This window comes from Taudactylus pleione, unplaced genomic scaffold (genome assembly GCF_031769625.1).
Source record: "Taudactylus pleione unplaced genomic scaffold, aTauple2 ptg000619l, whole genome shotgun sequence".
Taxonomy (NCBI): domain Eukaryota; kingdom Metazoa; phylum Chordata; class Amphibia; order Anura; family Myobatrachidae; genus Taudactylus; species Taudactylus pleione.
Genome location: NW_028285021.1, coordinates 2,636,862 through 2,663,232, shown reverse-complemented (window position 1 = coordinate 2,663,232; position 26,371 = coordinate 2,636,862). Strand labels below are relative to the sequence as shown.

The 26,371-nt window shown below is 42.9% G+C and overlaps 1 protein-coding gene across 6 annotated transcripts in view; it reads right to left on the bottom strand.

Moving 5' to 3' along the window:
• The window catches only part of SYT7 (synaptotagmin 7), a 412,892-nt gene that overhangs the window by 102,748 nt on the left and 283,773 nt on the right, over positions 1-26,371 (bottom strand). For 4 of the 6 annotated variants that reach the window (XM_088454515.1, XM_088454517.1, XM_088454513.1 and 1 more), the window contains one exon: positions 25,969-26,091. The exons of the other annotated variants lie outside the window; for them this stretch is intronic. In XM_088454515.1, coding sequence (XP_088310641.1) covers positions 25,969-26,091 — 123 coding nt within the window. The remainder of the gene's footprint in view (positions 1-25,968; positions 26,092-26,371) is intronic. 6 annotated transcript variants of the gene reach the window in all.

Sequence of the window (26,371 nt, the reverse complement as noted above, 5' to 3'; positions counted from 1 at the left end):
CCTTGAAGCGTTCGACCGGCTTTGTCGTGGAGATAAGACCCCCTCGCAGCATACACACACCGCCTCCTAGCAAGTCACCTCAATTAAAAAACAATTTGCTTAACTGCAGTTTAACAGCTTTGCCTGAGCCACCTATATAGCCGTGCATGTCTACCTGTGTACATTACGTATATAAACATCTCTGTCTGCTATGCTGTATACGTGCTGAACTCACACATCCTTGTGTTATACTGTATACTATAGACTAGTGTATAGATTCCATTATGTAACTGACTGTGCATATTACATAACAATGCATAAATAGACGTAGAACAATGTGCTGTTGCATCTTGCTGTATGCTGTTTATGTAGCACAGCACTGATGGCAATTTACATATAACTGGTGGACCATGTAATACAATAACTGTTGTAATGTAAAAACACAGCAGTTGTAGGCATCTTTCTCATAATGATAGCAGGAATGAGGAATATGGAGATATGCAATACATTTATTATGAACTACCTCTTTTGGGATCCCTTAACCAGGGCACATTGACTCGAGTGATCCTAGATAAACAAAAAAAGGCAGAGCATCACGGGTTTAAGAACATTGTGGGTTCCCAGAGTGGTGGAATGTCCAAAGTTGGACACCCCCTTAAATATTACTTACATGAACCTAATTCATATCTTGTTAAATTTGCAAAAAGTTACATGTTAGACAAAAATAAAACAATAGTGACAATGTAATAAAGTGCATTATAGGACACTGGGCCTGATTTAGAGGCGTACGCAAACCCGATTTTGCGCTGACCTCCGCTGGCAGTGGGACTGCAGATGCGCATTACCCATTGTGCACAAGTGCAGAACGGGTCCTGGGTCAGTCGCACGCAGTGCCCCTAAGTCGCAGCATGATTGCCCGGCTGCAGCCGTTTGGTGGCGGTGCTGACGGCTTTTTCAGAAAAAGGGGCATGTCGGACGTCTCCTGCAGGCATTAGCATAGTTTTCCACAGCAGCTGCACCCAGAGATATAATAGCTGTGCAAATGCGGCCATCTCTGAATCAGGAACACTATACATGTCAGGTGCGGGAATGTTCATACATTCTATATTAGAGCACACTGGATTTATTATCACTTGCAGTATGATTCCTTACTTACATTTTTACTGCCAATTGCACAATGCTGTGGAATGGATGAAGCTTCTTATTGGACTATTCAGAATGTAAGATTTTGGGTTTAATAAAGAGGCGAAAGTGGAGATTTGGGGTGTTTGTATTTAAATTAAAAAATATTTGAATCCTGTATGTGATGCTCTCTTTTTTTTCTATTACAGCTATTGTGGCCCTACATGTTCCATAGAAGACACTGGCTTACTGGTGTTTGTAGTTCCACATGCAGTAACAGTAAATGACTTGCTGGAACATGTGGTGCCACAATGGCTGGGACCAGATGAGTGGAATATCTGACACTTGAGTAGACTCTATTTTTTACTATTACCAGCAGTGCCAAGAAGAGCCGCCCTCAGTGCTATTGGCTTTAGGATAGGGGGCCCATTCCTGCCTGATGCTGACCTGGTTACCACTGAAGCTGCATACACACACAACGATTTAGTAAATGAACAATTTTAGTAAACGATAGGGAAAAATCAACAAAACTCATTTACTAAAATCGTTCATTTACTACATGTAATGAACGATTTTTTTTAACTACAAACTATTTTTGCATATTCCTTTACTGAAAATCGTTGATTTGGCCAGTCTAACTGAACTACAAACGTGAACGCGCATGAACGATAATCGTTCATCGTTTTAACTCAGAAAGTGAACGATTTTTTCAACGATTGAACGATAAATGATATCGTTATCGATAATCGTTCAAATAAATCGTTGTGTGTGTTTGTGTGTGTAGGAGTACAGTGGCGCAAGTAATGTGGTACAGCATACTATTAAAGCTGCATACACACACACGATTTAGTAAATGAACGATTTTAGTAAACGATTTTCATTAATTTTTTCAAGGGAAAAATGAACGAAAATCGTTTACTAAAATCGTTCATTTAGTAAATGTAATGAACGATTTTTTTGAACTACAAACGATTTTTGCATATTCCCTTACTGAAAATCGTTGAGTTGGTCAGTCTGACTGAACTACAAACGTGAACGCGCATGAACGATAATCGTTCATCGTTTTAACTAAGAAAGTGAACTATTTTTTCAACGATTGAATGATAAACGATATCGTAATTGATAATTGTTAAAAAAATTGTTGTGTGTGTATGCACCTTATGAAATTAGTAGCCGGTATGCTGTACCCTCTTGCTGACTATGCCATTAGCTGCGCTGCCATGCGAGTCACAGTGCTCTGCAACATGACGGACCCTGTGAGTGACTGGGGGCCAGTGTTTCCACTTCCAAATTGTCTGATTTCCTGGTTTCTACCTTTTTTTCCCTAGGTAAATTCAAAGTCAAAATGTACACTTAAAATGCTGTGGTGGGCAGCCGGCTTCCCGACTGTCATATCCCGGCACGGGGGACTTCGGTTTAGGCAGCGGGGAAGGGGGTGGTTAGGGTTAGGCACTTAGAGGGGGGATTAGGGTTAGGCACTTGGGGGGGAAGTTAGGGTTAAGCACCCCTAAGGAGGGTTAGGGTTAGGGGGGTTAGGTTAGTAGATACCATGCGGCCGGCGGTATTTCATACCCATTCCGCTGTGGTAAGTACATAATATGAAAGCTAACAAAACCAAGTACAGAAAATAAAAATGAAAAACTGAAAAAGTCATTTTATCCAATTTAAAGGCATTTCAAGAATCAAATTTCCCTATACTATACCTTAACATCGTCACATTTCCCTTTAAACAGTAAATAAAACTGTAAAATGGTAAAACTGCTAGAGTCAGCCAGGCAGCTCCCGGGGCACTGGGCATGCCCCCATAGTAAAGAGAAACAGGGGGTATAATGTGGACAACCCCCGGGGACATACGGCCATGGCCATTTTTCATGCAAAGTACCTGTAAAACACAAAAACGACTTCACCACTGCAGGTGTCCCCCATGCTGTGGGTTTTCTTGTTATAGTGGAACCAGTCCAGCCTGTTCTCAGCTGCTGCTGGTTATCACTTTATCAGTGGGATTCCACCCAAGCTTTCCCCCAGATTTAGCAGAAACCAGTTCACTCTGACTAGCACCATTTAACTAAAATATATTTATTTACCAAAGCTTCTCCCATTGATTTCAATGATCTTTGTATGTTGCCCACTGAAATGCGTAGGCCAATTAAGTAAGTGGGAAATGTGACATTAAAAAAAAAAATTCAAAACTTCTATTTCAAACACATCACATTTCCTGAGATTTAGGAATGAAATCAATATTTAATTTATTAGTGCGTTTGGTCAACATATCATGAAACGAATGTAGAATTAATGACAGTTCTATGCTCCTCCAGGTGCGATCGCATAGTACACTTGGAGATAAAGGCAGAACTTTGCCTGCATTCAGAGTTGGTTGCATCTGCGTGAGCGCTCCGCTCCCATCCACCCATTTGTGAAAATAGCTGCCATCTTATCAGCGTGCATTTGTACCAGTACTAAACATGGTGCAACAGATCCATATGGAATCAGATAGATGTCTGCATAAGCTCACCTACGAATAGCACGCAATTCCACTGACATGCACTTGGAAAACTAAACCTACATACCCATACTCAGTGGCACCAGCTCAGCCGCAAGTAAGATGCGCCTGAGATGCCAATGACTCTGAATCGCCCATAGTTGCTATGGAATACACTCAGCCACGAAGCATACACACAGTGCTTAGAAATCAGTTCGCAAAATTGACCTATCTGCTGCTCTGAATCATCCTGTTTATAGAGGTTATGACTCTCTCCATAAGCATTAACGTAGAAAACAAGCCATTATTACTGTATAGTCTCCATGCCATAAGTCTTTTTGCCACTATGGCATATATTTACTAAAGTGAGAGCTTTTAGAAGTGGAGATTTTAGCTATTACCTTCTAGAAGGTGCTAGGTAAATGTTAAGAAGAATGTTATTGGGGGTGATACAATTCGGCGCGATGATGAATAGCTCTGGGAGGGAGCTCCTGGAGCTATTGAATTCACCGCGCTGTATGCTTAGTCGGGAAGAGGTTAAGTCGGAGAATGCCGGTTCTCGCGACTTAACCTGGGTTTTTAGTCACGAGAACCGGCATTCTCCGACTAAAGTGATGGCCACGCGGCTGTCAGCGCCGCGCTATGCAGGAAAACAGCCGCACTGCCGGCACTTTAGTCAGGTTTCTCCTTGCACCCTCAGGGAAGTGCAAGAAGAAATTCTTAAGTCCGACCAAACAACGCAGTGAATTTAATAGCCCCGAGAGCTCCCTCCCGAGGCTATTCAGCATCGCGCTGAATTGAATCGCCCCTATTGGTTGCTGTGGGTAACATCTCCACTTCTAAAAACTCTCACTTTAGTAAATATGCCCCTAAGTGGCTATACATTGTATTTTCCCCATTTGGAAACTTACACATTTTATTTTCTTACATCATAGAAGCGATATGATTATTATTCTTGCACATTACCACTGATCCACACAAAACACTGTAATGTAAAATAAAAAAACCAAAGTAATTACAATTGACTAACAAAAAGAACTAAACAGCAATTAAATGACATAAGTATACCAACTTGTTTTAATACTGGTAGAAGAGCTGCATTACAGCTGTGAGTCTATTTGGCCAGGTCTTTACCAATGTTGCACATCTGAACAATGTCATTTTTACCCAATTTTCTTTGTAATGTTGCTCGAGTTCTATCAGGTTAGATGGTGACCTTTGATAGAAAGCAATTTTCAAATGATTCTACAAATTCCCTTTGAGATTGAGGTGTGTGCTTGGACATTGATTTTTCTTTTGCATTAAGGCCCTTATTCAGAAATGTACGCAAACCCAATGGTTTGTGTAAGTCTCCGAATGTTGAAGGTCACCGCATGCCCAGGACCAGTTGTGAGCATGGGCAGAACCGGTCCTGCCTTCTCACATGATTGACTTGCTGTGGATATTTTGGGGCGTCGTGGGGGTATCGTTGGCCTTTGCTTCCGGAATGAGGGTCCCCCATTTTCTGGGAGTGCCGGGGCCGGCGCAGACTTCCTTACCCCGAATGAGCAGGTACTCTTCAGATGAGAGATTACTGCCGCCATGGCGACCGATTTTCACGATGGTGATCCGAGGCTCCGTGTTCTGACACAGCACTCGGAGCCCTGATGCTGACAGGGGGCATATCTTTCCTACAGATGCCCCTGTTGCATTAGACTGTTAGGGGTAAATTTACTAAAGTGAGAGTTTTTAGAAATGAGTTTTAGAAGTGATGTTGCCCATAGCAACCAATCAGATTCTAGCTATTATCTTTTAGAAGGTGCTAGTTACATGTTAAGTAGAATCTGATTGGTTGCTATGGGCAACTTCTCTTTTAAAACTCACTTCTAAAAACTCTTACTTTAGTAAGTATACCCCTAAAGCTGGGTACACACGTAAAGATTTTCTGTCCAACCATCCAACTAGTTGATTGGTTGGAATGAAAATCTGGTAAGGTATGACAGCAAATGACAATCAGCAATTTGCTCCCAAACGCCTGAAAATGGACAGAAACTGTTGTTTGAACAAATTGTTTAGCTCAAACATTTAACAAACTTGTCTGACGACCATTTTCACCTGTTTTCTGGCATTTAGGAGCAAATTGCTGATCATCAGGTACTCCCATACGTTACCAGATTTTCATTCCAACCAATCAACTAGCTGGAGGGTTGGACAGAATTTTTTTACGTGTGTATGCACCTTTAGTTGGATGGTATTACATAGCCACTTCCATCTCTGAATCAGGTCCTAAGTCCATTCCAACGTGACTTTTGCTGTATCCCTGGGGCCAGTGTGCCGGAATGCTGTATTAATCTTCTCCCAGGACTATGGGCTTTATTCAGAGGTGGCCGTACGGTCTACGACAGCACGGCCGCATCGATGTTTGTCTAGTGCGCATGCGCACGAGGGAGCCGGCTCCTTCGTGCGCATGCATGAGACTCGCTACGAACGACAGCGCCGGTCGTAGCGGGTCTCTTTCCAAAGGGGGCGAGCTGTCGATGTTGATTGATAGCTCGCCCCGTTTGGAAGGTGGGCCGGGGGGTTGGCAGCCCAAACGGAGGCTAGGGTCTCGTCGTAAGCCCCGATGGTCGCGATGGTCATTGACCATCGCGACCATCACCCTAGCGGTCGTTAGAGCTGTGGGTGTTAACCCACAGCCTAATGACCGAAACAGAGGCGGCCGGTCAGGATGCAAGCGGCCGCCCAGTTTCTGAGCGACCGCATGCATCCTCCGACCGCCTCTGAATGAGGGCCTATGTCTCCAAGACTTGTCTATATTTGGCTCCGTCCATGTTGCTCTCTAATTTGACAAGTTCATCACCTGATGCAGAGAAGTAATTCCAATCCCGTTATGCTCCCATCACCATACGTAACAGCTGGGAATGTTTTCTGGGAAGGTTGCAAAATTCTAGGTCTGCGCTTAACAACATGGCATCCAATCTCTGAGACTAGGAGGAAGTTCATTCTTGGACACATGAGACAATATACTGCTAGTGTGTAGGTCTCTAACATGAATTTTGACAAACTAAGAAGGAGGTCATGAGATTTTTGTTTTCAACACTGATTCTTCCATCCCTGCCATGGAAGGCTGTATCACTGTTAGATATGCCATAGATCTCTTGGTGGGTTATTATCAATATAGTGTCCTTCTGGCATGGATAATCCTATTTGGAGAAAGGACTGTTGTAGATGGACTCACTGCTGTTGTATAGTTTCTTGGTTCTCAAACTCGGTCCTCAGGACCCCACACAGTTCACTTTTTGCAGGTCACCCAGCAGGTGCACAGGTGTATTCATTAGTCACTGACATGTTTTAAAAGATCCACAGGTGCAGCTAACTGTTTCACTAGTAATTATGTGAGGAGACCTGCAAAACATGCACTGTTTGGGGTCCTGAGGACAGAGTTTGAGAACCTGTGGAATAAGAACATGGTAAAAAATGATGATATTGACAGTACTTCAGGGGATAAATCTTCTTATATTCTTCCCCGGATCGTGCTTCCAGTTATATATCCTTCCACTTACCTTTGCTTGGTTTTTACATGATGAAGCTTTTGTTTGTTAATTGAACAACCTATTGTGGGGCCTCATAGATATCTGTCTTTATTTTGAAATCACTTGAAATGCTTCTTAGTTAGGTGGACCCCAATGAAATGGTTATTATGTGACTTCAGCAGACAACTGGTTGCACCAGGGTTAATTTATGTGCAATAGGATAAATACTTATGTGATCAATTCCGGATTTATATTTGCTATGCACGAAGAAAAAGCTTTTTTTAAACTTGACATTACTTATTTTTGTTTTGCTCTATCCGTGAGCTCCATTTCCGAATTAACTCATATTGATTCCACGATGTAAGTAAAAAAAAAAAGCTGAAAATGTCAATACCACTTTGATAATACCTATTTATACAATTTAGTGACAGAATGCAGACAAGAGAGCGAGCATGCGCACAAAGACAGGATATGTTTGCGCCTGGATTGGACAAACACAAGGGCACAATCAATAACCCCTTGTCCTGATGTACTATTGCCAGCAAATGTAGTTCCTATAATTTTACTATCTGGATGCATGTACTGTAATTCTTGCTTTAGTACCACGTCAGTTTGGTCCCCACTGCTATGCTGTATTTTAAAGTCCATGTCATGTTCTTGTGAGTTTTGTGCCTATGGGGGAGATGTATCAAACCTTAGTGAGAGATAAAGTACCAACCAATCAGCTCCTGTCATTTAAAAGCCTGTGTTTGAAAAATGACAGATAGAAGCTAATTGGTTGGTACTTTCTCTCTCTCCAAGGATCAATACATATCCCCCAAAGACTAAGGGGTCCTTCTATTTATCATTGGTGGCAGTGGGGCATTGGTAGTGAGGCAACATAATTTATGATTTTTTTTATCTTTCAGTGCTAATTTATCAAACAACCCTCGTTGGAACAACAGCTCCAATGGGAACCTGTCGTGTCATAGAGGACGGTACTAAAAATTGCCTGTTGTGACACCACACATGCGTGGCCATAAGGTAATTATAAAGTAAAGTAACTATAAAGTATAATATAAGGGAGGTAGACAGAGTCTGCCGAGTAGGAATAAGAAGATCCCTCTCTGACCATGCTTTCCTGATAAGGACATAACAGCTAAGGGAGGTGCTGAGAGCCTGCCGGGTAGGGATAAGAAGATCCCTCTCTGACTGTGCTTTCCGATAGGGACATAACAGCTAAGGGAGGTGCTGAGAGGCTATCTTAAAATAGTATTAGCTATTGGGGTCAAGCTTTGAAAAGCGAAGCTTTTTGGAGCTTATTAATTGCCCAGATTGTAGTCCCCATTGGGAATAATGGAGACTGTGGTCTGCAGTGTTACTTTGCACTAGTGGAAATGTGCATTTAATACCCTAAAGGCCTGTGAGCATCCATAGCATATGCTAAATGTGTGAAGGAAGAGAGCTTGAGTCACATGGCCTAAACCCCAAGGTGCAGTGCTTCCTGTGGCTGTATCTGTACATACAACACATAAGTTTATGGCCAATGTGATCATTAGACTCTGGTAAACACTGGCATTGTTCATTTCTGGAAATACACTATTGTTATCTAACAAATGTTGTACTGGCTGACGAGATCCCGGTGCCGCAGACAAGCCCCCTGGGCTCAGCACGTGTAACCTCTTTTCCTCTCCCAGCTACAAATGGATAACAAACTAGTTTGGAGTTTACCTCAGTGGATTTCTGCTGACGAACATGTTCACATTGTATCCCAGGAGCTGAGCAGCAGCTGCTGAATTCTATAGAGCCGTCTATACAACAACAACAAAAAAAAACAGCTCACAGCTTTCTCAGCATAGCCAATGGGTCTTTTATTATGCTTCTATATGTGTACGCAGAGCAAACGTCTGGTATAATAATACAAAACAACAAAACATTTCCACAGGTCCCAAGTTAAGTGAATTAGGTTTATGTATCAAGCAGTGAAAAGCGTGGAAAAGTGGATAAGTTGCCCATAGCAACCAATCAGCTCGTACATATTATTTTATAGACTGTACTTGACAAATGCTACTTTATTTAAAGCTGATTGGTTGTTATGGGCAACTTCTCCACTGGCCCACAATAATTCCATGGAGCCATACCTCCCAACATTTGATGATGGGAAGGAGGGATAGGTTGCGCGCCTTCGGCACGTGCGGCCGAAAAGGGGGAGTGGCTTATGCTAAAGGGTGTGGAACTTATGGAAAACGGGGCGGAGCCTCACAGCTTTCCCCATTTTCATCACTTTGGGGGCTTGCCCAGCACTCTCCGAGATGCTGGGCAGCCCGTACACATGAGAACAGATGCCGTGCGCATGTTCTCCTCCTGCACAGCCTTTGCTCTGCTATGCAGAGCAGTGGTTTGTGCTCTCCCCAACTCCCCCCCCCCCCCACCACGGGTGGAACAGCGGGACAGTCCCAGAAAAACGGGACTGGAAGCGGGACAGTTGGGAGGTAAGATGGAGCACCAGGAGCAGGGACAGTCTGGTTCTCCTAGACTCAGTCCCGTCATGCTCTGTCTCCACTGTCTGAACACTGAATCAATCAATGGCCTGGGTCTGGGACTCTGGGAGAAAGGACACACACAGTCAGTGACTGAGTGACAAGCACACTAAATGGGGTTGCGGCTGCTGTTGGAAATGGATGCTGCGATCCCAAATTAATACTTCTGGTGGATACTTAATATTTGCTGTTATCCTCCAAAAGCATGTGTTTTCGGGCAATATGCTGCAAATATTTAAAGATTAATAGGTCCCTTAGTGACAGTCTCTTGTCTCTGTTACCTATAGTGATGGAATGCAGCCACACAGCAACAACTAAACAACCTCAATCTACACGACCTGCCTCTGGATATAGTTCGAAAGCACTCGCATAGTAAATCCAGGGGCTACCCCAAACACAAGCATAACATATTTTACCTGTATACTCAAGTGCGTAGTCTTATTTGCTTATGTTTACCTGGTTTGTAACATGGGGCCTGATTCAGAGCCGGACGCAATTAGCGCTCGCTCGTCCTGAAAATAGGGGTGGCTATTCAAATGAACCGTTCGCTCTTTGCGGTCTGTTCATGCCTCTAGGTCTGAACGAGCGAACAAAACTTGCGGTCGTTTTTTGAAAAAATACGCCCCCTGGCCGCTCGCATCCTACGTCATGTCCGCTATTTATTAGATTAATCGAGTACATCGACCAGCTTATGAACTGCTCGCTATTCTTGTGGTTGGTTTTTGCTACCACAATTTTGCAAGCAGTTCTGGCTATAAAATAACCCAGTGACGTGGTCAATGACGCTGCTGTATTAATTATGCACACCCTTAAAACGCCCGTTTTGACCTTTAAGCACGCCTGCGTTCGGATCTCCACTCCCCGTTTTCAAGCACCTTCCCCTGTTACCACCCACATACGCCTCCTCCTGTCACTCAAAATAGCAGGCATTCGCTATTTAGCGAACAAACGATTTTCGGCCGCACTGACTAGTTCGCGCATGCGTATTACGATCCGTACGCATGCACAGTTGGGCAAACATCGCTCGGAGCGAACGAGCGGCCGCTTACGAGTGGCTCTGAATCAGGCCCCTGATGCGTTAATGCACCTTTTAAGAATCTAATTTAACATTACATACTCAACATTGCATGGTGCTTATTAGTTTCAGTGCTAGACAGATTGCAGACGCAAGTAAAGCTTTGCAGACACACCATAGACTAGGGATGCATGGACACATTTATCAGGCAGCAATTAAAGATACTACGCAGACTGAAATGGGCTTGTCAGATTATCTGGGGTCTTAATCAGCATTTTCGTTTTATGCTAATCGCTGTCTTGAGAGCTGCACACGCATTTAGGCATGTAGGGCGAGTGAACCATAGCCGGCAGCGTTCCAATAGTGCTCTGCATATGTCTGGCCAAATTCAGCCAATTGGAAAATTAACCCTCTCCTTACAGTGGCAGAATGTGAGCTTCAGTACTTTCAAAGTCCAGGGCATGATGGCACAGAGGGATGAGCAAAGCTTTGTCCAACGACAGAATTCAGCAAATAAGACTGACAGATTTGTGATAATATCAGTACTGAAAGACTATGGGGTATATTTACTAAAGTGCAGATTTTTAGAAGGGGAGATGTTGCCCATAGCAACCAATCAGAATCTAGTTAACATTTATCTAGCACCTTCTAGGAGATAATAGCTAGAATCTAATTGGTTTACTCCACTTCTAAAAACCTGCACTTTAGTAACTATACCCCTATGAGAGAGGAAAGGGTCTTTGTAAATATACATTTTTCTAATGGATGGTGGTAACTGCATAAGGCAATCCTGTGTTTTGCCCGCTGTACTGAGTTATGCGCTCCATTGTCACAGAACGCTTTCAAAGTGAGTCCTGCGACAAACGTATTAGAGGCCTGTATCTTAAAAGTTGAGGGGATGGAGCGTGATTGCGGACATATAACTATGATGGTTTTGTTGAATAAAACATGTCCAACGACCTTTATTAAGCTATATATTTATGCATATTGTGTTTTGTGACTGTCTTACCCTTTAAAAACATAATCAATAGCTTCAATGCAATCTATACACTTACTAATATACTGTATGATGTAGAATGCAATATAATTTAGAAATAGTTTAAACACAATTGAGATTCTATTCATTAGTATGGTTGTCGTGCTTCTCTTTAGTATGGTACCTGCTAGTCACAGGCTGCACTTCTCATCCTCAGCTATAACTTGTATTGTGTTATATATATATATTGCAATTCATGATGGTGCTCTGAATAGCTTTTTCTGCAATCATTGGGCTCGATTCAATTAAACGCAAATTGAATAGTGCCGGGACGGAGCTCCCGTTACTATTCAATTCCTGTGCAGTGTATTGTCAGAGAATGCCGGTTCTCGCGCCTTAAACATGGTGTTTAGTCGCCAGAACGGGCATTCTCCAACTAAACTGCCCGGAGCGATGCTGTTTCCGCAGCGCTAAGGGCAGAAAACTGCATCGCGCCTGGAGTTTTGTCGGATTTCTGCTCGCACACCAGGAGGGATGGGAGAAGAAATCCTTAGCAGCGCGCTGAATTGAATAGCTCCGAGAGCTCCCTCCCAGCGCTATTCAATTTGCGTTGAATTGAATCGAGCCCATTGTGTAAAATGAAATGTCAAACAATTACTAGGAGAATATGGTTGTCACCTATTTTTGTGTGCATATTACTATGAAAAAAAAAGCGCCCAGTTTACAATATTTTAATATAATTTACAATTAATATAATTTACAATTTAATATGTCTGCATAACTTTCAAGCATGTCCAAGAGCATGAGTAATTGTGTAACTATCAGTTTGTGTCTAAGGGGCTGCTTATGTTGATAAATAAGTTCCTGAGGCACATTAATGCAGTGACACACCTGTAATTTACCATAGGCTGAATTCAGGAGATAACACATAGACTATGCTAAGTCACGCAGGTTACCCCAGAGCTGTTCAATTCAGCGCGCTGTTTAGTCCGACTACAGACGCGAGCAGAAATCTTACTTAAGTGCTGGCCACCATGCCCGTTTCTGGCTTAGGGCCTGATTCAGACCCGCTCGCTGGCAAAAAGGGGCCGGATATTTAAATTAAGCGCTTGCACTGTGTCTCGTAAGGACGCCCTCTATGTCTTAGCGAGCCCCGGCAATAAGCGCTCGCTAGTGTATAAAGACGCCCCCTTGACACTCGCAACACACGACATCTTCCGTATTTGAAGGATTAATCTGTAACATCGAGAGCCATCGGAGCTGCTCGCAGCGCTTGAGGTAGACCTTACCCTCCCGCAAGCACTGCGAGCAGTTCAGGGTAAAAAACAACCAAGTGACGTGTTCAATGACGCTACTTTGCTAATTAAGCACACCCATTAAACTCCGTTCTGACGGTCAGACACGCCTGCGTTCGCAGCACCACTCCCCCGTTCACAAGCACCTTCCCGTTACCACCCACAAGCGGCGCGATCTGTCACTCCTTCCACCGGGCAGTCTTTTCAGGGCGAGCGAGCAAAATCCGATTGCTCGTACTAGTTTGTGCACGCGCACTACGACTTATACGCATGCGCAGACGGGCGACCATCGCTCAGAGCGAGCGAGCGCAACTTAGCGTCCGGGTCTGAATCAGGCCCTTAGTGCAGCGCTAGCAGCCTTACGGACTGCACTTTAGTGGGAGAATGCCGGTTACCGTGTGGTAAGGCATGGTAAGTGGCATTCTCCGACTTAGGGCCGTATTAAATTCGGAACGAAAAGGCGTTTTACTGTGGTTTTTTTGCGAAAATTTTGTCTGTTTTTTTTTTTCTCCGCATTCAATTCCATTCCGTTTTCGCCTATGCGAAAAGTCAAGGCACTGTAATAGGAGATACTTTTTCTCCACAGAATAGCAGGGGGAAAAAGGTGTAAAATCTATATTTTGGGGTGCAGATGTTGGGAAACCATTCAAAACCCTTGGTATCCCCCACAATGGACAATTCACCCAAAAATAATTAAAATATTCCAGGAACACCCCAAAAAAATATTTGAATTTGGGGTGAAAATGGAAAAAGTGGGGGGACAACTTCAAAAACTAGCGAAATAAGCTTCTGGGGGTGCTCTAAGAAGGGGCCAAGTGTTTTCGGGTTTGCAGGTGCTTGTATGATGAAGGAATTAAATTTTTCTAAAACTTCACTTTGGAGACATAAAAATATGCTAGCACCCATTTTCCAGTACCCCAAATTTGACTGGACTACTTATTTTCACAAAAAATACTGGCTTAATGCCATTCTTCACCACTTTTGCAAAGACGCTAATAACAAGGATTTTAAACAAATTCAGTACCCCAAATAGTTTTATTAGGGCTATTGGAACACTTGTGCATCTTTTTTTGGGGTACAGACTGGTTTCCCCAATTCTGACACTTTCCGCCTATTCTGCATTCGGCGCTTGCCGTTTTGGCCTGTTTTGTAATTGAATACGGTGAAAAGCGGGGATGCGCACGATACGAATCCAAAACACGTGATGTAGGCGAAAAGTCGGCTAGGCGGAACTTTATTGCGGATGCGAAACTAATTGAATACGGCCCTTAATTGGTTGTAGTCAGACTTAACAGCGCGCTGAATTGAATACCTCCAGGAACTCCTTCCCAGGTCTATTCAGCATTGCGCTGAATTAAATCGCCCACATAATTTACAATTGGAACTACGATCTGGAGCATTTATCTTTTCGGAGCTTGGACCTGTTTGTCCTAATGGAGGCATTAGAGAGGGATCTTTTGATTTTTCCCTGGCGGTTTTCGCAAAATAATAGTGCGAACGCGCCACCTTATGGCCGCCAAGCGCAGAATCAAGGACAGTAAAGTGATAGCTATCACTTTACTGCCAACATCTTCACCAGGACAGGTGTTTGAGCCGCTGTCCTAACAACAGTTTTTAAATATATAGGAAATGACAAATCATTACTTATCGGTGCAATAAGCACCTATAAGGTGAAAAGGAATTATACTTTCCGTGACCCCCACAATGTCACCAATGATAAATACGCCACTTAGTGCTCTACAAGAACAGATTTTATGCTGCTTCCAGGCAAACGTGACTCTGTGCAGACATAAACCCGGAGAACCCAACAGGTCACACATGTCAGCATGAGTTCTATATGGATAAATAAAAAGCACTTATAGGAATGTACATAGATTTCATGATCCCATGCAATAAATCCCTCAATCACGCACGAGATTGGAGTGATGGGTTTACAGCGCTAGCATAATCCTGTGACGCTTCAAGCAGAAGATCTCCCAGGATTACAAGCAGGTTTTGGTCAGCCATGCACATTAATAAGCAATTAGCAGCAAAGCTGCAACTACAATTTAACTCCTTGTGGAGTGAGAGTAAGGCTTCAGGCGAATGGAAGCAGCATGTAATATCTGGGAAGCACAAACCTGGAATTACTGGGAGGCCAGTGATGATGATAAAGGATGCCAGCTGAAATAATTGCCCTTATTAGCTACATATAGGGGCGTTTCAAGAGAGGAGGGTGTCTGTGTGCAGTCTCTGTCCAAGGCCCCCTGCTCTCTCTCCGGCAGCCGGCGATACACTGAACGCAGCGTCGCAGCGGTACTAGTCTGTGCCCAGAGTCTACAGCGCATGTGCAGGTCACTGGGAAAAATGGTGCAGTTGCCATTTTACCAGAGTTTTCCCTACTGCATATGCGCAAAATGCCGGGAAAATGGCAGCGGCGGCCATTTTCCAGGCGATTTTGACAGCGCTGATATTGGCGCCGACGTTGGACTCTGGAGGCGGAGTGGTAAGTATTAAAGATATGGGTGCAAGGTGTTGGCCCCCCTGGACCCAGAGGCCCGTGTGCCCTGCACACCATGCACCCATTATAGATATGCCCGATTACATATCTTGACTTCAACAGTATCCAAAGAAGATGGTCACTGGCAACAGTGAGAGCCATAGAGACATATTTAAGAAGCTCCACAAAGCCCTTTCTCCTATGAAAATGTCTGTTTTCATCTGTGAACTTTGTTTTCCTATTTATCAAATGCTACCACTAGCTGTGTATCCCAGTGGCAGCTATCATTCTGGGTATTCGGCAATAGCTTCTATATGCGAAGCATGAAGAAGTCTATTTAACAAGGACAGCGACGGTACGAGTACTGCCAGGGGTGGATTAGCCATAGAGGTTATTGGGACTTTTCCAGGAAGACTGATGGCTACTGTGGGCTGCCTAATGCTTTTTATACATCTTTTTGTACATTTGTATTGCTGTCCATTAAAAAAAAAATTGTTTTAGTGATGGAGGGGACTCATTATGCCAGCCATTAGGATCAGGATGCCACTAGGAAGCTCTAAGCTTTGGGTACAGGTAGGCAGAGGCAATGTGATTTATTTTTTTCTTTTACACTGCTAGGGAAATAAATATTTTTGTCCTGCTACTTTTGTGTTGGCCCCGTCTATAGTCAATTTGGTCCTCCCTACATAAGGCCACTTTCATAATTTTTTGCAGGGTCTCTTTAAGTTTCCAATCCACCCAAGAGAACAGCAACTCTCTATCATGGACATGCAGTCAGGGTAGGCAGAGCCTCCTCTGTCATGCTCCTGAGATTTGATATAAAAATGATTAGACTAATACAGAGAAGATATTTATAACTTATAAACATCTTTTATTATTGTAATAATTTTTATAGTTAACACTCACCAGCTTTTTGGAGCTCCCTGGGACTGCAGGGAGACATGAGACAACAACAACTCAGCCTCCCTTCTGTATAGTCAGACACTGCTGGCAGAGCTGGGGGCGGGGCCACACCATGGGCAGTAAGCTGCACAGAAAGAGAGAGCTAATAGAGGCATGCCTCTGAATATAGGGGGTGTGCCTTGAGCACTGATGGAAACGTTGGATGAGTCATGAGACCAGGAAGTGCACTGCAGTGTTTAGAGATCTGAGCTGTCAGCAGCAGCAAGAGAAGACACAGTGATGCAGGTAGGAGAATCAATGGACACTTAAGCTTAAGTGTAGTGAGGGGAGAGTTACAGTGAGTAGGGGGTGAGATAGGCTCCCAGCACTCATATCCATCTCCATGTGTGCCTCCCATGCCACTGCACCGACGTGACCTCACCGCACGTCGCTGCTTATATTGCCATCTCAGGATCCTGTTGGCATCACAGGATGGCTGGGTGTGAGTAAAAGGAAAATGCTTCATTATAACAACAAAGCATTTTTTTCCACAGTATCTATCTATCTATCTATCTATCGATCTGAGGAATAATCCTTTGGGGGGCCAGGGGCACTTAAGACAGGGGGTCCCATCCCCACTCCTCCTGCCCTATCCCTCCTTCCAGCGCCGCCTACACTCATCAACCGTCCTGCATCCACTTGTCATTCAGCCCACCCCCACTCGTCGCCTGGCCCGTCATCCTGCCCTTCCAAACTCAACATCCGGCCGGTCCTTCGAATATACACAGGACTGCACCCGCTCTGTATCTATTTATCTACCTAACTATATATTTTTATTTTTTTTCTGATTGTTTTTATTGTTTTTTTTAATCTTAATTTCATTGTTTTTTGAAAGATGAATTGAAAGCCCACGTCTTGGCTTCCAGTTCAACTGCGCGTGAGATGTGGGCCTCAAGGGTGTCTGGGAAAACAGTAAGAGCCAGAGAGATGAGGAAACCTTTATTGATAAATTGCAGCAATTGAAGATTTTCCATCGCCATGATAAATGGCGATATAAAGTGTTTTGTATTGCTGCTATTTGATAATGGTACTTTGTATAAGGGGTGAGAATGACACCAGTATTGCTAAGCACGTACAGTAATTAGATTTCATAGAATTTATTGTAGGTAATAACATTCTGTAATAACAACAATAGGTAATAAAAATCTGTGTATTGTAGTAATGAATTTATGATTTATTTTGTGTTATGGGGATACTAAACACTAGGTTACAATATGGAAGACATCATAGATAAAGTCTCCATCTGGGGATCTAGTATCTGCTATACACCAGGGAATAAAGAGCTGCCAGTGAACAGCGTTTTTAATATAAACCAGAAAATTCTAAGAGAAGTAACCCTAACGCTAACCTGAAGCGGCATCTAGTGGCATTGCCTGCCATAAGGCCTCTTAGGTGTCTATTAACCATTTGTAAGAAAACTGCATATTTTCAAGTTAGAGCTACTAATAATGTGAATATTGGGAACTTAGATTTAACATGGTTTATGGTGACAGTGTCATGGATATATATTATATACAGTACAATGGGCTGCAAGCTTAAATGCATTGATCAATTCATGAACCAAAACCCCACTGTTTATTATGTTTATTATTATTAGTTATTATGGTGAGTGCAGAGCCCCTGTGATTTCTATTTAAACAATGTGGTCACATACCATGTTGCACCCCAAAACTAGGAATGGTGAGTTCCGTGGATTAGTGCTTTTTGTTTATTATGATTAATTTTTATAATCAATCATTTTTGTGATCACATTTTCTCATGCACCCCTATTAACTAGCTATCTAACTTGTGTCAGTTGTTTTCCTAGGTGCTTTGCAACAGGTGTGCTTGGTAACTGTCTCACATTTAAAAGCAAAGTTGCTGTGAGCTTTAAACCTTGATAGCATACCCTGAGTTTAACACTAATGTGATGGCTATGTCCATGTTATAATTCTGAGCAATAGAGTAGGGACTTGCAGTAAAGTGGGGTCCCATGACGATGGGCTGCAAGCTTAAATGCATTGATCAATTCATGAACCAAAACCCCACTGTTTATTATGTTTATTATTATTATTATTATTATTATTAGTTATTATGGTGAGTGCAGAGCCCCCGTGATTTCTATTATATACAGTATATATATATATATATATATATATATATAAAGGGGGCATGGTCGGGACAATATGTGCCATTTAGGGGTGGGGCTAGGGGTGGAGCCACTCACTCATGTCATTTTGGCCCCGCACCCGCTACACAATGCCGATATTTCCAGCATTGTGGAGCAGGGTAGGTATTGCGGGGGGGCCTGGATGGGCCAGGAGACATGCCACATGTATTATGTGTATATATATATTTTTTTATTATTATTATTTTTTATTTATTTTTTTTCATAGGTTTGGTGCAATGTATGTCAGGGTGAAAAATACATGTAATTGGGAAGAAATACTTCTTTTTTTTTGGAAAATTTTAAATGAGGAGAAGGGATAAATTCTCTTCTAAAAAGTGAGAGTTTTTAGAAGTGAGTTTTTTTAGAAGTGAGTTTTAGAAGAGATGTTGCCCATAGCAACCAATCAGAATCTAGCTATTATCTTCTAGAAGGGTGCTAGTTAAATGTTAGCAACCAATCAGATTTTACCTATGGGCAACATCTCTTTAAAACCCACTTCTAAAAACTCTCACTTTAGTAAATTTACCCCTAAGCGTCTAGAAGTCTGCACCACATGACAGATGAAAATGATACCACGGAACAGGTTGCCCCTGTCAAAACCTGGATAGGCAATCGCTGTAGAAGTGACACCTTCAGGCTATACGAAGGCACTACATTTAACAAAAACAGATTTATTACAAATTATAAACAGTCCATATTCAAGCAAGATCATGTCCACAAGTTATTTAGCAAAACTGGACCATTTATTTTTTAAATGAGTCTATTGGGTCTACTTCACCTTACGTACATCTGCAACTTTTGCTGTACAAGAAGCATGAAGCTAGAGATAGTCGATGATGAAAGAATTGTGCTAGGTCAGGAGAGCAGATGGAGACCTGCAGTGTTCCTCATCACACAGAGTAATTTCCTAGCCAGAGGGGTGTATTTTGCAGGCAGAGGTGGTTAGTGTACAAGTGAAAACGTACAGGCTACTGACTGCAAACCTAGAAAATAAATGAATGAGGTATGTTTAGGATTGCTATGGTGCCTTCCCTATAAGAAATGGTAGGTGTAGCAGTGATTCATAGAGAATCGCAGTGATTGATTAGGGAATACATTGTTGGGGTAAAGAAGAAGTTTATTTTTTAGTGAGGTTTAAATCACGATCGTGTTTGGGATTTGAAGGACTTATTTTGCCTTCATAACTACATTTAGAAAAGATTGAATTTAATTTTATTGTGTCTTTTACCAGCCACACCGCACACATATATAGATACACGTATGTGACTGTGAGAACACGGCAGAACACGATTAAGTTTCTAGTTGTCAATAAAATCCTTCTCCGTTCATGTTGGGTCCTTTGTTCAGTGTGTAAGCAACAAGTCCATCCAAAGGGCTCAAATTCCTGTATTTTTATATTATACTTTGATTAAATTATCTTCCTGTATGAATCCTCATTAAATAAAATGTCATAACATCATCAGCAGATACTGAAGCTGTGAAAAGAATTTAAGATACTGAAGCTGTGAAAAGAATTCATCACTCACATCTCGTTGGGGAATTTAGACTGACATACGTCACATACAGCAGTTCACTCGCACAGGAACCGAATTAAGTTTAGTTGTATTTTTTTTTTCTTTCCTTTGAAAGGTATGTGTGACAGACTGATTTAATGACAGCGTCACTGTGTTAATATATGTAGTGTGGTACAGCGAGAATAAAAATAACCTCAGAGTGAAAATTGGACCACTTAATTAACATGGTGATAACTTTGAGAAGTGTTACCAGCCACATGCCTGAATTTATATTCACACTTCTCTGCCGGAGATGATTTAACTAGAAAGCTCCCACTGACGGGATCATTGTGCCTGTACTTTCAGCTCTCTGCTAACCTCTCAATTCTGGGCAGTTTGGTACGACTGCGATGAGTGTGGAACATGTTTTAGTTTATAGACCTTTGTATGTGTTCCTTGATATGCAAAATAAATTGCCTATTAGCTACTGCAAAATAACAAAAATTGGATAGAGCAGCAGATTAATATCCCGGACGAGCCCCCAGCTGTGACTTGTCTTCTCTGCATTATAAAACTTTTCATCTGATATTTATAAACAGTACTTGGTTTATTTTTGTTACTTTTTCAATATTCTCGTGGGCTGTGGACTTGTTTCAGCAAGGAACGCAGTTGCAAAGACGCACGCAATCAGTTGATTGTTGCGTTTTGCGCATGCGTATGCATCACAGTGTGCGTGCGTGAACTAGCAAATGTGAAGGGAACTGTATTTGCAGAGGGTTCGCTGACTCAGAGCAGAGTGATTGACAGGAAGTTCCATTTGTGGATGGTGACACGGGGGTGGTCGGGCGAATGCAGGTGTGCCAGTGCATTTCAACACCATTGCATGAGCGTGCATAAATTAGCCACTGAGATACCTGATGCCTCCTGAGGTCTCATAGCATGCGCAGAAGTTAGCAATTCCTGAGTGAGGTCTGAGCTTCCTTAACAGTGCGTATGGGTCAGATGTTACTGATTGTTTCGCTATGTTGCCCTAGTATATGGATGTGAGTAAGGGGAAGTGGGCGTCCTTATGTCACGCTGCGTACTCAATGTGAATGCAGATATTTAAATAGCACCACTGATATTAGCGATGCAGTTGGGTGTGTATATGCAGAATAGCAAACCATGCTGATTCAGGCCCTGTCATATTTATTCATAAATGAATTTAATGTATATATTTGTAAATGTTATAGAGCACAAATGTATTTTTTTTCACTTAGCTTTGTGAAACTCCATTTATCGACGAGTTCCCAGATATCCTATGACCACAGTGCTTGTACATAGCTCACTTTAGAGCCATGTGTCAGGAACCCTGGATCCCAGACTTCAGATGAAAGTCTTACTAGAAGTGTGATATGGGCCTGATTCAGAGATAGGAGCAAGTAAAAAAGAAAGATAAAAAAGGAGCAATTTGCACCTTGACAAAAGCATTTTGCATTGTAGGTAGAGATAGTTACAGGTTTGAGGGGTCTGCCCAGAATTAGTTTGACTCATTAAAAGCAGCAAGTGTTTCCCCTGCATACAACATATTCAGGTTAGTACGTAAACCTGATGGCAGGTGAATTGCACATGCACAGAACCAGTGGCTTAAGTTCATCCCAGACGCCCGGAGGCAAGTTATAATTTAGTGCCCCCGCCGTCACAGTCGCTGACACTGTAATGTAGCAATTCACATGCAGACAGGCTATAGATAGATGGAGGCGGCAGCTGATGGTCTGACACGAGCTCTCCACCAGTGTATGGTGGCTTCTCAGGTGCCGGGAAGGGGTGCCATGTATTGGGCAGCCCTGACGGTACTCGGGTACATAGTTACAGCCCTAAGTGGGGTGAATGTGTTGTGGACAATGGAGGAGGTGCCCCTTGAGTGCTGGAGCCCAGTGGCAGGTGCCTCCATTGTCTCCCATAGTTCTGGCCCTGCACAGGACCTGTTCTACGCATGTCGTAAACGAATCCTGCAATCGCACTTTCAGTGCCCGGCAGCCGCAGCCTGACTAACAGGCTGCTGCCGTTTGGGGGAGGGGAGGGGCTGCAGCCGGCGTGTTGCACCCATTTCCTGCGAGTGCCGAGGCCAGTCTCTGCGTCAGAGGACGCAGATTTCCTGGCCTCGACAACGCAGGTAAGACGGAAACTCTGACTAGCCTTTGGCTTTCTCAGATGGCCTGAAGCTGCAACCATCATGACCATTGTGATCCAATGCTGCGTCTCTGACGTCTATTTCCTTCAGACACCTCATGCAGCATTCGAATATTTACACATCGCTTCTGTGTCCAAAGACGCAGCATCGCATCCAGATCAGTCTCATAGTTTCTTCCAGGTGTAAAGCAAAGTGCTCCTTTTTTGATTTGCTTAGGCCCTATGTCACAGGAAATAACAGGACTCACCATATCTGATATAGGTTGATCATAAATAGACAGTATGATGACACTGTGGTTAGTCTGATTACCAAGCAGGACAGGGGCCTGATTACCAAGCAGGACAGGGGCCTTGGACTCTATTAAACCCCCAGAAGCACGTTAGTTGTTTTTTGTTAGTGTGTGTGCAATAGGAAATTTACACTTAAGCTACACTGACCGATGTGAAAGATTAAACATTCTAAGCAAAACACTGCATAATATATTTGAAATAAATAAGAAAAAGGCTATTAAATAAATAATTTGGTGGAAAATAATTCTGAAAACACGCGACAAGCTAAAAGCCAGAATATACTCAAGTGAAAGAAAAATATTGTGAGTGCACAGGAAAAACAACACAGAATGAGCTCATAATCCAGTCTTCTCTATATGGCCTTGTACGGAATTATAACACAAGCAAATAAAGATTTAGGAGTAAATTTACTAAGATTCGAGTTTAGTCGAGTTTTTTAATTTTTAAACTCGATTTGCATCGCCGAATCTTGGGTGATTTTCCTGTTTAGCTGAAAGTGAGTTTTCCGATGGTGAAGCAGATCGAGATATCTCCCCCGAGTTGCAAATTTAGATGAGATTACTCACCCGAGATTGCAGTGTTTTCTCTCTGCAAAACTCTCCCGAGCTAGCAGCCTGCACATATCAGTGAGATATGTGAAGGCTGCTTGTGTGTTATACCTGTTAAAGAATGGTTAAATTGTAAAAAAAAATTTCGTAGGGTCCCCCCAAAAGCATAACCAGCCCCGACTGGTCAGCCAGTCCTGGTTTCAAAAATTACAGGGAACAAAGCGAGTAGGGTTCCACTGTAATTTAGGAACCAGCATCTGGCTGCAGGGCTACTGCTGATTTTAAATATAGGGGAATAAAAATTGCGTAGGGGTCCCCTTATATTTAAAACCAGCACCGGACCCAAACCAACCGGGGTGTAATGCCACTGCCAGGAGACCCTATTACCGGGTCTCCATGGCCAAAGCATTCACCCCAAGCTGGTCAGGCAAAGCCGGGGAACTCAGGGGAGGTGGGGACCCACAAGAATGGGTCCCCCTCTTCCGAAACCCCAGTCTTGGTCTGAAGCCCGGGGCTCTTCCCCGCACCCCTGGGCTGTGGGTACGGGGGTAATAATGTATTTTACAGTGGAACTACAGGTGCCAGCATGCCTGCCCTTTTGCACTTGTGGAACTACAAGTGCCAGCAGGCGGCCGGCACCCGTACTCCCACTGTAAAATAAATAGTTAAAAAACCACAGTACACACACACCGTATCCAGTAAAACTTTATTACATACACCTAACCCACTTACACATACTTACCTGTACCAGCTGGCACTTGTAGATCCACAAGAGTTTTACGAGTGAAATTAAAGAACTCTCTCCCAAACTCACCCAAGTTTGCCTTTAGTAAATTTGCGAGATGAAAAACATGCCTAAGCTCACCCGAGATTGTCATCCCGACCAAACTCGAATCTTAGTGAATTTACCCCTTACAGTGAGTTCTTAACAAATGTATATTAAAAATATATAAGGGTTCTATAGACTGTAGCTTGAGAGCTACAGTCTAGAGAGAACTTACAAATTTGTCTGTCAATTATTAACAAGTCTTGTTTTATAATACCACTTTCATACAGGTATGTCCCTAAAAACCCGGCTTTTACCCATCAATTGAGTGCTAGGTCGTTTTGCCGGTCCCAGCCTGACCCCCCCTTCAGACAGAAGAGCAAATTACCGGGTCAATCATTTCTACCTAGTAATTTGCTGAACAACATGGGTATTTATTCTGTCTGAAAGAGTAACCCGGGTCGAAATTGCCGGGTCTCTGACTCTGGTAAAGCCAGGGTCGAAGTCACTGGAATTTCAACCCGGGCTGACCCTTTCAGACAGAGAAAGGATCCGTGTTGATCAGCAAATTACTGGGTAAAAGTGCTTTACCCGGTAATTAGCTTTTTTGTCTAAAAGGGGTATTAGTGTCTTGTTCTTAATTGTTAAGCACAACAGAATATGCTGGTGCAATATAAGTAAATGTTAATAATAATTATCATCATTATCATCATAATAATAATAACAGCGGCTTATCAGGCAACAACCGTTAAACACAACAAAAGTGACATCTTCATGAGCATATTTGGCACCTGTCAGGGTGTAGTACTGCATGGGGGGCCCGCGTGCAGCGCCCACCCCAATTCTAAGTGCAACCTTACCTTTTGTGTCCAGTCCATTGTCTTTCCTTTCAATATGCAGCACCATCTTTCCAAAGACATCACTGGAAAGATGGCGCCGGCCGTAGAGGGACCCACTGTCCAACAGCAGTGTGAAGTATGCTCTGGGTGCAGTGTGTGCTGTGCGGAGCCCTATGGACCTAGCACAATCTGCACCCATTATGAATACGCCTATGACATCTGTATGTATTACGACATTGATACAAAGCCAATTAAAAGAGGTTGCAATTTAAGCTTGTCCAGCTCTGTTTTGTCTGTGCATCCTGAGTAATTATTGCTCACTATGGCCCTCTCCTCTTAGTGTTACTGTAGTGTCATCTGTCCTCGCTTCATTTTGTTCACAGACTTTCCTTATGCCAGTAAGAGCCAACAATATTGCTTAAGAGCCACTAGAGTGCTATTATTTTAGTCAACCAACTGAGTACTACCAGACTACTACCACTAGACTAATTCATAATATTTTGGACAAGGATAAGCGCCTATGCCATATAATGACGAATTCTAGTGACTTGCCTAGGTGCCCGCAAAAAAAAACACATTGGGCAAAATGTAATAGGATAAGAGTTTAAAAAATATCAGAATAAACTGTCACATTTTTAAACCCGGCCAATGTAATAGAGTCTGAGAACGCGCAACCTGGCATGTTTTTTAGACTCAAAAAACTCTCCCGATTTAAACTCTCATCCAGATGTTTTCCCATTTTTAAAATACAACTCGACCACTGTTATAGTGTTACTGCTAAACTCTCACGTTTTCTAAGCCCTCACCCTATTACATTTGGCCCAAAGTCAATTCTCACAGGGGTGACAGCGGCACTCAAGGACCCTGTAAACAACACAACTGATTAAAGGTAATCCGCTGTCACCCCATGAGGATATATATATATATATAATGTGTATGTATGCTAAATAAGATCTGCTCATAGAGTAATATGAGTCTGACAGGCCTGACAAAGGTCAGTAGGACACCTTACATATCTGACCTGAACACGATATATGTAGTTTCTCCTCTAATTATGCATATATTTACATTTATTTAACATTCACTTATAAACTTACAACATTATTGTTAAGGATGAGATGATGGAAAACTCATAATGATCTCATGAATACTGGTACAGAACCTGGCATGTGTAAGGGGTACTAGTAAAGCAATTAGTCACGTTATATCAGTAATGCACTTAGACATGCACAGCTATACTCATGCAAGCATGGAAACTGTGCCTAATTGTGCGACGGTATGCAAAGCAGTGACTGTAAAGAAGAGTGAAATTGGCATTTGTCCACAACACGACGAAATGTTGAACTCCGATCTCACAACCTCACACGGGGAGGGCACATCCCCCCCTCCTACCTCTTGTCTCCCTGAGTATTCTGATTCTGTTGAGACCCATTTGTTTGCAGGTCAGGGATATTGGCAAAGTCGTCCTGCTCGGAGAGCCCCAGCACCAAGGACAGCACCACCATGCGGCCTTCCCTGCCCACAGGCCGGGAGCGAGAGAAAGCAAGGAGGAGAGAAACAGAAGATAAAGGCATCAGAGAGGCAAGCGTAATTACAGAGAAACAAGCAATCCCCCCCCCCAGGAATGCTGCCCATCCTTTCTACATATCCCTGAGAGCATAGGGGAGGTGGAATATAAAGGAAGCGGGGACATAATCATGCAGGAATGAGATGTGATGACAGACACAATGAAGAAATAAGAGTATAGTTATAAATACATCATATTCTATTCTCCAGCAGATACAGGGTGACATGC